Source organism: Centroberyx affinis, unplaced genomic scaffold (genome assembly GCF_046629955.1).
Source record: "Centroberyx affinis isolate AG114_WGS23_722 - 3 ecotype Tasmania unplaced genomic scaffold, CSIRO-AGI_Caff_v1 ptg001437l_1, whole genome shotgun sequence".
Taxonomy (NCBI): Eukaryota; Metazoa; Chordata; class Actinopteri; order Beryciformes; family Berycidae; genus Centroberyx; species Centroberyx affinis.
In genome coordinates this window covers 89,265-103,566 of record NW_027279911.1, presented here as the reverse complement: position 1 = coordinate 103,566, position 14,302 = coordinate 89,265, and the positions used below count along the sequence as shown (strand labels likewise).

General features: G+C 43.2%; 1 protein-coding gene across 1 annotated transcript; it reads left to right on the top strand.

Annotated features, from left to right (window-relative positions):
• Positions 1–1,090: 1,090 nt before the first annotated feature.
• LOC139650084 (olfactory receptor 1D2-like) lies at positions 1,091–2,038 on the top strand. Its single transcript, XM_071526639.1, has one exon. The coding sequence runs from the start codon at positions 1,103–1,105 to the stop codon at positions 2,036–2,038; it is 936 nt and encodes a 311-aa protein (XP_071382740.1). The 5' UTR covers positions 1,091–1,102.
• Positions 2,039–14,302: the final 12,264 nt, after the last annotated feature.

The following is a 14,302-nucleotide window of genomic DNA, read 5'->3' as shown; positions in this document are numbered from 1 at the left end:
CCCTACTATTCAGAGTTTTCCAATAGATTGTAAACATGGACTGACTTGTGAACACCTCTACAAAGCAAATCCCCCTCCTACACACACACACACACACACACACACACGTGTATGTATGAGAGAAAGGGAGAGAGGGAGCACTGCAGCCAGATTTATATGATTGAAGCTAGTGATCTTCAGCTGAAATGTACGTTTGTAGGCTAATAGCAAACATTACAGTAGCTAACATTAGCTTGCAAGTAGCCCCGTTCGTTACAGTGGTTAGCTAGCTAGCTATAGCATATAGCATACTCACCGGGGATTTCGAGGGCTACAGCAATTTCTGTCCACTTTTTTTTCCTTTGGAGAGCGCGCAGCTATTGGTTGTTGACAATGTTCACGTCATTGAACTTCACTATTTGCATGAGCCAAGACTAAAGACTTCCGATAATATTAAACATGTTTGATTTTATCGGAACGTCAAGACGAGAAAAAGACTGACTTAAGACAGCTCAGACTGAGTTTTCTGACCACCTTACACTAAACGATGGAGATGACGGGAGAGCGCAACAACTCCAGCAAAACTCTCATGATTTTATTCCGATATTGGAAATTTGTCTGCGACAGTGAAATCGTTTGAAAAGTCGTTTGGTGCAAGGTCGCCATTATGACACATTGTCTTTAGATGTGAGCTGGATGTGACAGGATGTCAGACTTTAGTCTTTTAAAAGTCTTTTAATAGTCTTTTCAAAGTCTTCTAGTATATGGTAGGCATTAGCTGTAATAAACAATATGTTGGAATATGTTCAGTTCTGATCCACCAAATACTCAAGCCAACATACTGAGTAATGTTTTAGTTACTTCTATTCAATCTCTACTAGACCACTGATTGGTCTGTTTGAATTCCCAGCTTGTGTTGTTGTCGTCAGAGAGACGATTTAAACAGAAGAACAAACACTCTGGTAGGGCTAGAGACACAGACACAGGATGTTCACCATCCCTCCAGGAAGCTTTGTCAGATGTTTTTTTCTGAAGTGACACTGTGTGGGCTGGACATGCCCAAGATTTAAATGTGTTTTTGAACTACATTTTATTGGAACAAAATGTTGACAGTTTAGATATAATGAAAAATGTTTCTGTTGTAACACTGTTTACTCTTTCAGGGTTAAATTACACAGTGGAAAACAGAGTCACACTCTTCTCTCTCACTTTACTGTGTTATTTAATAATTTGGATAGTAAATGTTACTCTCATTCTAACCATCATTGTGCACCGAAACCTTCATGAACCCATGTATATCTTCTTGTGCAATTTGTGCATCAATGGACTTTATGGGACGGCGGGCTTTTATCCCAAATTCCTCAAGGATCTACTGTCTCCTTCTCATGTCATCTCTTACGCTGGATGCCTGCTGCAGAGTTTTGTGATACGCTCCTCTATTGGTGGTGACCTATCAACTCTAGCTCTGATGGCCTATGACAGATATGTGGCTATATGTCGACCTCTGATGTACCACTCTGTTATGACTAAACGAAGAGTCTCTCTGTTGGTGTTTTTCTCCTGGGTCTTACCACTTTACTGCATGCTCATTAAAACAATAGCAGTATCTCAGTACAAGTTATGTGGCTCACACATACATAAACTCTACTGTTCCAACTGGCTGATTGGTAAACTGGCTTGCTCAACCTCTATAGCAAGCAGTCCTATTTCATATTTTAACATCTTTTTTTATTTTGGCCACGTGGTTTTTATTGTTTGGTCTTATATATATCTGATCAGAACATGTGTAAAATCCCAAAAGAACAGGGGGAAGTTTATGCAAACTTGTGTGCCACATTTAATCTCTTTATTCATTTATACTGTTGTTGTGCTTTTTGATGTAATGTATATGAGATTTGGTTCAAGAAATTTTTCTCAGAGTCTCCAGAACTTCATCGCAATAGAATTTCTCCTTATTCCTCCAGTTATGAATCCTCTAATATATGGGCTGAAATTGACCAAAATTCGAAACAGATTTTTGGTTGTATTCACAATAAAAGAAAAGATGGGCAGTGTCTAGACAAGGCAGATCAACGGAGATGAGAGCTCTAACTCTCAACCTATTAATGTTAGAAAATAAATGTTTGCAAATGCTTATTCTCCCAAACAGTTTGTCTAAAATGAATAATTAGAATGTATTTTATTATATGCTAACAAGGGGTATAAGTACTACACCCTTTAATGAATACCTCTATCCCCTGCACAGTTATTCTCATTTCTGTCCTCATTTATTTGTTGATTTTGGAATTCTTTATGCCGAAGACCTGCATCTGAGATTTCAAAAATGTCCACATTTGTGTTTTAAATCTGTTTAAGCATTTGTTCATTGTTAGTCAGTAATTCCATCCCAAAGCTATATTGTGCAGCTTCCAAAAATCTTGTAGTGAAGTTTTTGTGCGATGATACATCTCTGAATGAACCTTTACAAACAAACAGATAACAGTAGTAATATAATATTGAACTTTATTTGTATAGCACTTATCTTAACAAAGTTAGTGCTTCACAAAGTACACACCAAAGGTTAAAACAGTAAAAGTTAAAAGAAAGTAAATCAATTTAAAACAAACAAAAGAACAAAATATCATTGCGTGCAAAAATAATATAAATAAAAATACGTCTAAGAACAGAGGGGGTTAAGAGCTCTGAGATATATGTGGGGGCTAAACCATGCAGTGCTTTATAAGTTATTAACATTTTAAAATCAATCCTGAATTTAACTGGAAGCCAATGAAGGGAAGCAAGAATGGGCGTGATATGAGAACCATGATTTGTCCCATTTAAAATTCTAGCAGCTGTGTTCTGCACAAGCTGAAGTCAAGCTAATGAGTATTTAGTAATACCATAAAACAATGCATTGCAGTAGTCTAAGTGTGAAAACACAAAGGCATTGATAACCTTTTCTAAGTCAGGCTGAGACAAGACTAGGGATGTAACGGTATACCGTTTTAAGGTATACCGCGGTATCAAGCAACCACGGTTCTGAACCGTAAGCCTTTCCCTGTAACACCATGCCCATGGTATAAATTTATGTTGCGCAATGCACATATGCATAGCACCGCACACCACTACAATGGAAGGTTACCTATCCACAGCTCCGCTCGTGACAGCCAGGGGAAAAAATGAAACATCACACTTCAAGTTGCTAGCAATATTGAATTGCAATAGTGGACTTTGTAATTTAATATACATTATTAAACTGCACTAGATTACAAGATTGTTGTGTGTATTTTCCGTATTTAATGCAAAATAAACTATCCAATGTTGCACTGCAGGGCACTAGAACATTAACGTTATCTCACTACTCACGCAGCAGGAGGACCCTTGTGTTAAATATTTTTATGTAAATGTTACAATGCTAATGCATGAGAGTTTCAGTTAAATACACACAGACACACACACACAGGCACGCACACACGTTTCAGTTCAATAAAGCAATATTTTTCTTCAAAGCAAAATACTTGTTTGTTTGTTTTTTCGATGGGCCATAGTACGTTTAATTAAAACAGGGAAAAAATGAATACCGTAAAATACCGTATACCGTGGTATTTTGGTAGATACCGTACTGTGAAATTTCATACTGTTACATCCCTAGACAAGACGGCTTAATTGCAATATTTCTCAGGTGGAAATAGCATGATTTGATTAGGTTGTTAACATGTAGGTCAAACTTAAGCTGCGAGTCAAATATGATGCCTAGATTTCTAGCTGAAGAAGTGATTTTCGATGCCAGTGGACCAAAAGATTTTTGAAAATCAGCTGTTAAAGCTGGGGTAGGCAACTTTGGAGAAAAGAGCAAGACAAAGGTAGAATTTGAACATACACAGCCTCTCTGCTCCCTCCCTCTACCCCGTAACCCCTCCCACTCGTTCGTAACGCCTCCCCCCAAAGGAGCCTCATGCGCTTTCATGAGTTCGCCTGTCAACTGAACTGAGCTACTGATCGATGTGTGATTCCCAGGTAAGAAGAAACGCTGGTAATAAAAAAAAAAAAACATTGAGCATTTACATGTTACTCAGAGATATATGCCACGCTATATATTATCTCAGAAATGAGTGTAATTCGGCGAAGTAGCGGAGGTCCTGCTAGAGGCAGGCAGTCAACCAACAGCCTGAGCTGTGCCTGTCACAGGACCCAAGCCTCATCTTCCTCGTCTGCTCCTCTGCCAGGCCCTCGTGTCCCACAACAACCTGGTTGGTGCGTCTGCGGGAGATGCCCACAGATCTGGAGAAGACGTGCTGTGGCCAACAACCGGACTCTTGTGTCTCCATGCTACCACACATACATGCTTACATTTTGCGCCTCGCCAGGAGGATATGGGATGACATCCGGGCCGTTGTTGACCTTCCTAACCCAGGGGAAGACAACAATTTCGATATGCAGCCTATAGACAATTTGTTGTGTGGCAGTATGGAACACTTGGACATAGACACAGGCTTGTGATTCCCAGTTCCTGCGCCTGGAGAATCCGTGATAAGTATCCTGATCCACATGGACAATATGTAGGTTTTGTTTACAGTTGGGTGTAATTACAATAATTGCTGTTCTGCAATACTACTATGCAAGATCACTGTACTGCAATTTGGTTTATACAATATAATTCCACTGCAATTAGGATTGCTTTCTTACTGCATTTGCACACATGTACATTTTTTTGTGTTCGCTTCATGTTTGGTTTTACTTGTAATAAATGAGGACATTTATATCTGCCTTTCATTTACAATCACAGCATAAACCACACACAATACTCCCAACGTGATTTCAGTAAATCTAATAATCTGCTAAGCCTGTGGTCAAGACTGTGAGGAGATGGACAAACGAGGCAAAGCTGGAGTTACAGGCCTGCTTTGACTGCACTGATTGGAGCATTTTTGAGGCTGCTGCTACAGACCTGGACGATCTCACTGACACTGTGACATCTTACATCAGTTTTTGTGAGGGCGTGTGTGCCGACTAAAACCTTCTGCACATACAACAACAACAAACCCTGGTTTACTGCAAAAGTCAGGCAGCTTCGCCAGGCCAAGGAGGAGGCCTATAGAAGTGGGGACAGAATCCTGTACAACCAGGCCAGAAACACACTGACTAAAGAGACCAGAATAGCAAAGAGGTGCTACACTGAAAAGCTGAAAAACAGTTTTTCAGCCAACGACCCGGCGTCAGTGTGGAGAGGCCTGCAGGAAATCACCAACTACAGGAGACCATCCCCCCACACTGGGGAGAACCTTCAACTGGCCGACGACCTGAATGTGTTTTACTGCAGGTTTGATAAGCCCACATTCACACCCCACTCCGACCACATCAAACAACCATCTGCACCCCCTGCCACCCTCTCACCCCTCCCCACTGACCCCCCACCTGCACTCAGGATCTGTGAAGAGGATGTGGGTAAGCTCTTTCAGAAGACAGAAGACCAGGAAGGCACCAAGCCCAGACGGCGTGTCACCCTCCTGCCGGAAAGTCTGTGCTGACCAGCTAGCCCCCATCTTTACTCAGATCTTCAACAGATCACTGGAGCTGTGTGAAGTCCCCTCCTGCTTCAAACGTCCCCAAGAAACCCTCCATCACAGGATTAAATGACTACAGGCCCGTTGCCCTGACGTCTGTGGTCATGAAATCCTTCGAGAGACTGGTGTTGGCCCACCTGAAGGACATCACAGGCTGCCTGCTGGACCCCCTGCAGTTTGCCTACCGGGCAAACAGGTCAGTGGATGATGCAGTCAACATGGGACTGCACTACATCCTGCAACACCTTGACTCCCCAGGGACAGACGCAAGGATCCTGTTTGTGGACTTCAGCTCGGCGTTCAACACCATCATCCCAGAAATCCTCCTCTCCAAACTCACCCAGCTCGCTGTGCCAGCCTCCACCTGTCAGTGGATCACAGACTTCCTGACAGACAGGAGGCAGCAGGTGAGGCTGGGGAAAACCACATCCAGCACCCGGACAATCAGCACTGGCGCCCCCCAGGGATGTGTGCTCTCCCCTCTGCTCTTCTCCCTCTACACCAACGACTGCACCTCAGGAGACCCATCTGTCAAACTCCTGAGGTTTGCAGACAACACAACGGTCATCGGCCTCATCCGAGACGGTGACGAGTCTGCATACAGACAGGAGGTTGAACAGCTGGCCCTCTGGTGTGGTCATAACAACCTGGAGCTGAACAAGCTCGAAACTGTGGAGTTGACAATGGACTTCAGGAGGAGCCCCCCAACACTGCTCCCCCTCACCATACTCAACAGCACCGTGTCTGCGGTGGAAACCTTCAGGTTTCTGGGATCCACAATCTCCCAGGACCTAAAGTGGGCGTCCAACATAGACACACTCATCAAAAAGGCCCAGCAGAGGATGTACTTCCTACGACAGCTCAGGAAGTTCAACCTGCCTCAGGAACTGCTGATCCAGTTCTACTCTGCAATAATCCAGTCGGCCACCAAACAGGACAGGAACAGACTACAAAGGACAGTCAGGATTGCAGAAAAAATCATTGGTGCTGACCTGCCCTCCATCCAGGACTTGTACATCTCCAGAGTCAGGAAGCGGGCAGGAAAGATCACTGCAGCCCCATCACACCCTGGACACAACCTGTTCCAGCTCCTCCCCTCTGGTAGGTGCTACAGATCACTGTACGCCAAAACAACCAGACACAAGAACAGTTTCTTCTCACAGGCCATCACTCTGATGAACACTTAAATCACTTAATGACAGAACTATCCCTGTGCAATAAACCTGTAACACCTACCTCATGTATATAATTCACGCCCCCCCCTCCCCCTCCCCCATCATCATCATCCGTAGAATAGCTGATTTGTGTATATAATATATATTCCAGCATCTTTGCACTCTGCACCATTGCACTACTGTCCCAGTGTTGTTTACATATGTGTATATAAACATCGAACAAAAAGTTCTGAAATTTGTGTTTGGTAGATTATTTCTCTGTTGTAACAATGCTTCTTGGCAATACATTTTATACCGTTGGAAAGCCTGTTTATTTCCCTTTGAAATGGTGCCCCATTTGTAAGGAACATGCATTTGTGGGATGAGCAGCACAGCTGAGTATGTGGGTTGCGCTCATGAAAAATTTGTCAAATCTTCTCTGCCAATGCCAAACAGCTTATTCTACTGTTGCTATTGACTCTTGTTTTGAGCTTCCGGTACCCCCAGGTGCTGACAATCAGGTACCTGATTGGCACCTGATTGGCAGCACCTGTGAGCATGGGCCCTGCTACAGTGGTCAATTGGTGTCTGCTCCAAGAATCGGCATGCCACGTTTGTCTGATCTCGATAAGGCCTGTGCGATAGGGCGACTTCAAGCTGGTGTTCCACAAAAGCAAGTTGCGGCATTATTTGGAGTGAGTCATAGTACCATCTCCAAACTGAAGGCCAAGTTCCGTGAAACGGGGGATGTCAGAGACAGACCGCGAAGTGGGCGTCCCAAGAAGACGACACCCCAAGAAGACCGGTTCCTCACCCTTTCAGCACTTAGGAACCGTAGGCTGTCTTCTACAGATTTGCAGTCAAGGTTTGCAGGACGATATGGCACACGGCTCTCGGCCCAGACGATCCGGAACAGACCGCACGCAGCCAATCTCTGGGCTCATGGGGCTGCCAGGAGGCCTGCCATGACTGCCCTTCACCGTCAGGTCCGTTTGCGCTGGTGTCGGCAACACCTGCACTGGAACCTGAACATGTGGAGGAACGTTATGTTCAGCGAGTCCAGATTCTGCCTACGGAAGTTGGATCGTAGGGTCGAAGTGTGGAGAAGACGGGGAGAATGCAATGCTGATTGCTGCACCGATAGAGTAACACCTTTTGGTGGAGGCAGTGTGATGGTGTGGGGCGGCATCTCCATCACTGGAAAAACGAGGCTTGTCATCATTGGAGGCAATCTCAATGCAGAGAGATATTGAGATGAGATTCTGCAACCAGTGGCAATCCCATATCTCCACAGTCTGGGACCGAACTCCATCCTCCAAGATGACAACGCTTGCCCCCACAGAGCGGGGTTTATCAGAGACTACCTCCAGAATTTGGGAGTAGAGAGAATGGAATGGCCTGCCAACAGTCCTGACCTCAACCCAATTGAACACTTATGGGATCAGTTTGGGCGTGCTGTTCGTGCTAGAGTGACCGACACAACCACGTTGGCTGACTTGTGACAAATCCTGGTTGAGGAGTGGAATGCCATCCCACAGTAGTGTGTGACCAGGCTGGTGACCAGCATGAGGAGGAGGTGCCAGGCTGTTGTGGCTGTGTATGGTTCTTCCACATGCTACTGAGGCTCCTGACTGTTTGTTAAATGAATAAATTGTAAAATTGCCAATATGTCTTGTTTCTTCCTTGTTACTGATAGACTTCAATCATCCAATCCACCAAACAAGAGTCAATAGCAACAGCAGAATAAGCTGTTTGGCATTGGCAGAGAAGATTTGGCAAATTTTACATGAGCGCAACCCACATACTTAGCTGTGCTGCTCATCCCACAAATGCATGTTCCTTACAAATGAGGCACCATTTAAAAGGGAAATAAACAGGCTTTCCAACGGTATAAAATGTATTGCCAAGAAGTATTGTTAAAACAGAGAAATAATCTACCAAACACAAATATCCGAACTTTTTGTTCGATGTTTATGCACACACACACACACACACACTATCTCTCTCTCTCTATATATAATATATATATATATATATGCATATTGTACATAGTAGTTAGATGTTTAGGTTTACCTCTGTCCATTGTGTTGTCCTTGTTTTTAGCTGTATATTTATTCTGTGTAAGTACATTGTGAGCAACGGAAAAGCCGGAGTCAAATTCCTTGTATGTGTACATACTTGGCCAATAAAGCATGTGGTATAGGATCTTATTTTTATTACAAAATAACACTATACAAAACCGAAATTGGGGAGATTTTCTTAAAGAAAAAAACAATGAATTTGTCATACAAAAAAAAAAAATGAAATTCTCAAACAGTAATATTTACAGTGCCAGGTAAGAATGAATAATGAATTTTGCATGAATTTGACAGTGCAAAGATAGATAGTGTGGCCTCCAAAGCTGGGTTAGTGTTCAGTAGGGGTCAGGTAGGACTGGCTGTGCAGTTGGCCTCCATCTTGTGCAGGAACAATGTTGTATGGTGGTGGACCTTGCCCTTTTGAAAGAATATCACAATTACATATCTGACAGCAGCATTTCACTGAGAGGGTTTTGATCTCTGAAATGGGAACTTACAGTATTCATGGAAACCCCACAACAATCAAAAGCATGACTAAAATTGTTACTGTGTTAAAAAAAAATAATAATGGTATGACATCAAATTACAGAAAAAGTACAAAAAGTTAAATATCAGTACAAACATGGGCACTAACACATGTAAGCATATGTAGCCAGGCTGACTTAGAGGGCTGGCCCACTCTGTAGCCAGGTTTTGCCCACCCCTAGAGTGGTTAACACCCATTACAGAGCACAGGTGCTGCTCATTACATAGAGGTAGGTGCCCCTAATAAGTAGTTGGCATTTTAGAATGTTTGGTTGTGCTCCCCTCATCCCTCACTCTCTTGGCCTCCCTGGAACTGGTTGGAGCATGGTTTCTGGCACATTATGTGAGTGACTTGCGTTTTGGCTACCTTAGGTCTATGCTGAACTACTGTGTGTATTTCCAATTGCTACTATATGACTACGACTGTTTGTAGGCGGGAGTGAAGACACGGCCTAGAGCGATCACCACAGCCTAATAATCCCAAGAGGTCTATCCTCTACTGATGTGAAGGTAAAACCTTGAAGTTAAATAGTTCTAGAGGGTATTGGTTCTGAAACTGTGGCCATATGTGTTAACCACCTTGTTTGCCTGTTTCCTTAGATTGTCAGCTGCTGTTTTGCCTGGTTTTATCTTGTCTGTGTATTATTGTTTCTTTTTGTTGAAACTGTATATGGGAAAAACTCTGTCGATAGCCTCATTACTTCATCCCAAACCAGCTGCCCGTGTTCCTTTCTTTTAAACCTCTGGCTGCAGGTCGGCCTTGCCAGGAGCGGAGGAGCAGTTGTCCTGCAGAGAGAGGCGGTCGCTGGCAATTCCCCCTTCCTAGTCACCTGTTTGCATGTGTTACGTTTTATATTGTTCACCTTTTGCTGTGTTATTTTGTAGTGAACCCGCACGTGTGGCCTTGACTCCTCTGGGATAGCCTTAGTACTTTAGCCCCTCTCTGTAGACAATCAGCCACTCCTCCGGGCTGTTAGAGGCCTTTATGTCGCAACCTGTGTTGTAGCAACCTGTATGGTTTTATCAATTTATAGAGCGTTAAGCTTCCCATATTCTAGGTTTTAACTTGGATCTGTACATTCTAAATAAACTTGTAATTGTTTTATACTTGGAAAACTATGCCTCTGCTCCTTTTTGGAAAGGGTATAATTCAATTCTGGTTAAGAACTCTTTGTGTGAAATTCCCAGGGTGGCGTTGTCAATTAATGTACCTGGCTTCTCTTCTCGGTCACACATAGGCCCTCTTTACACCTTGCATTAACATGCGTTTTGGGTGATCGGATTGCAATCGGATAGTGCTTGACCACATGAAAGTACAGGTGTAAATGCACCCAAGACGCATTGTGGACGGATTGTGATCCGATCGGCCAAACCACCTCCGGAGGTGGTCAGGGACGCATTGTGACCACATTGAACACAAGTGTAAATGCAATTGCGTTTTCAATCCACATACAACTACGTGGGCGGAAATACGTAATCGTGCCGACTTTCAGTTGTTGCATTCCAGTTGTTGAAGACAGCTTCTTCCCCCGCTTCAAAAAGCAAGCATGCAAATTTATGGTTTCTGCGCCTGGTGTTCACGGCAAGACCGTTCTCTCCGCAGAGGCACAGCATTTCATGGTAAATGTGGTAGCAGCGCGGTGTTCACGGAGAGCGCAGCATCTCCTCCTATTGTCCATTTTTGCTGGTTGTCAGCTGTCACTCGATTACATTTACTTCCCTGGTAACCAACTAACATAGCAACCATTAACCAATCATAGCCTCTGAACTGATTGCGGCGTTTGCGGAGGCCTCTGCAGAGTTTCATTTTTTGAGAGGAGCGCGGAGCGGACCCTCCACAGACCCCCTGCGGAGCTCCGCACTCGCCGCACAGACCCTCCGCACCGCGAACACCAGGCACACCGCAGAAACCATAGTCCATAGCACGGCTTCACAGATGGGTATCACCTATTTTTTTATTTTTTTTTGGGACCCATACAAACGAGAGGAGGATGTGACGTTCGGTTGTTTGAGCTGGACAAGTGATCGGATCCCAATGTGGACACTGGAGACACATGTTAATACCAGGTGTAAATGTAATCAGGTTAAATCATATCTAGATACAATCTGGATACGAGACGCATGTTAATGCAAGGTGTAAAGAGGGCCACAGTTTCCAGTTTGCAGTGGTAGGGCTAGCAAAGCTTAGCCTGCCAGCAAGTTATGCTCACCTGTCAGAGAGTCTCTGAAGGGATCATGGAAGCAGAAGGCGCAGCCATGGTTTGCAATCCAGGTTTCCGGGGAGTGGATGTTATTAGGCGATCTTTCTCGTAACTGCAAAAAACATGTAGCTCGTTTAAAAAAAAAACCAAAAAAAAAAAAACTCTAAAGCACCATAACGGCAGTTGTTTTACTGTAACCTAAATTGGTTTCCTTGAAATTACAATTGTGCTAGATCTATATCGCTACCTAGACACAGGATGGCGTTAGCATCCTGGCTAATAATCACCTCCGTATGAATGATCGCCATATCGAAGGTGATTATTCATGTAGAGGCCAAATTTGGAGTTTCCAGTGAACGACTACCATGCAAAATAGTATAAAATATCAGGCTGTACTTTTATAAGTGTAACGGCAGGAACCTACAGACAGCAACATTCACTAGCTACCTCCTCTAGCTTCAGGCTGAGTGAATGTAGCATAACTAGTTACCTGTCCAGAAGAAATTCAGCAAGCTGGGTGTCTGTCTTCAAAACTTTCTCTGCTATCATTGAACTTGTAGCTTAGCACGTGGGCGTTTAAGCAACGGCTGGGAACGCGAATGAGGGGCAGTAATGACACCCACCCGGAAGAGCTCTCCTGATTGGTTGAGGCTTACCGTGAGCTGTGAGATTTTGGCCAATGGCTCTGCTTTTGGCGTTGCGGAAAACAGAGCCGGGTACAGACACAGAGCCCTGATTCTCCAACAAAATGGCCAATCTGTCCTGATTGTTTGGCTTAAGACAAATAAATTTGTGTGTCATCCGCATAAAAATGATGAGATCCCACTAAAATGACCGATAATATGTCCCAGGGGTAGCATGTAGGGAGAACAAGAAGGGAGGGAGGGAAGGGAGAACAAAATAGGACCTAAAATAGACCCCTGGTGCACCCCACATGGCAGCGGAGCTGTCGAAGACATGTAGTTGCCACAGCTAACAGAAACCTTTCTACCAGAGAGATAAGATTCAAACCATTTAACCATTACATCGATTGAGCCTGTCAATGAGAATGCCGCACTGAGAACAAGTAATAGTAAGATAGAGCATTTCCCAGCATCAGCATTCAGCAACAGGTCATTGGTGACCCTAAGAAGGGCAGTTTCAGTGCTATGTGTAGCCCGTGGAATTAAGTACACACACAGGACACAATTACTTCTTTGGAGTTCTTTTATTTTTTTAAATGTTGCTGTAGATGTGCAACGTAGGTTTTTGACAGAGGGCAGGAAAAGATTTACACCTGTACCACTTTCATCTGAATGTTTACTTCACAACTATAACAATAGTTTCCAAGATCAGTGTTCCGAAACACAGGTACGATAATACTGTAAATTAGAACCAACAAAAAAACATATCACTAAATGAATAAATAGGGCAGTGGGCTTATGGCTACTCAAAGAAAACAAGATACAACAAAATAAATATGCATTCACTATAATCCCTCAGTAATTACTCTGGAATGTACAATTCAATTTAGAGAACACTTACATTCAAAACTAATTCAAAAATTCCACACTGGGCTTCACTGGAGAGCTCACAACTTGACACACTGATGTCTAAGTAAAATAAAATTACAATGCAAGTAGTACATTAGCATGGGTGAGGCTTTATGCACACTAACTATACCTTGACATGCACATGGGAACAAAGTGGTCGACTGCTCACGCTACTATCCAAGACATCCGACATCAATCTCATCTGAAACATACCACCCAGTTAAAATATTTATTTCACACGATGCACCCCAGCATTTTCCACCATGCCAATCTCCAGGTTGCCCAAAACAAGAAAGACCAAGATGCACCATGGCGCAATAACAAAAGTGACGCACGACACCGCCACCTAGTGTGCAAAATAATAAACTGAAAATGGACCTTCTGTCAGCAAATTAATTTTTGCATGTACATTTCTGTTATATAATTACAACAGTCTAACTTAAAGACAAGAACAAACTGTTAACTGTTAATACACATTGTAAATAATTAAACCAGAAATGAACTCTTCTAACCCTTAATGGAAAATTATAAGAGAACTATTAATGATTGATAGAAGGCTAGGGCAAGTAGCACCAATGACCTCTTTCAGGAGTGAAGTAGGCACAATGTCAAGAGGGCTTGAAGAGGAACGTGTGTGGGACACAGTGTCAAAGAGCACTTATAATGTACATAGGCTGAAATTGGCTAAGTAGGGTAGGACAAGGGAAGTCATCAGCACTCATAGACACAACAGTAGAGGATATGATTTTGGACCTGATGTCAGCAACTTTGTGCTTAAAAAACGATTAAAACTTTTCACAGTCACCGTTTGAAGGGTTTACAAGTCGATCTATAGTATTAAATAAAAACCTGGGATTATGTTGGTTACTGGTGATTTGAGTCCCACAGAGAACATTGATGAGCGCACTATGTTCATTTAAGATGCAAGACTTTGTAGCATAATTATGGAGATTTGAATAGCATGGAACATGGTCTCAAACTTAACACAAAGATGGTCAGAGACAAAAGCATCATCCAGGACAAAAGAGTTGATGCTTAAACCCAGGGTAAAAACTAAATCTAATGTGTGACTGTATGGGTTGGACCAGACACATGCTGCACTAAACTGAAGGACTCAGTATCCCAACTCCAAACCATGGATTACTTCCCATATCAAACTCAGACTAAGAGACAAACAACGGGCCTTTCACCACAAAGACTGGATCTCCCTCAAAGCCATAAACCGCTCAGTGAAAAACAACATCAGGAAAGCCAAACTGAAATGTAAGGACAAACTCAAACAAGAATTCA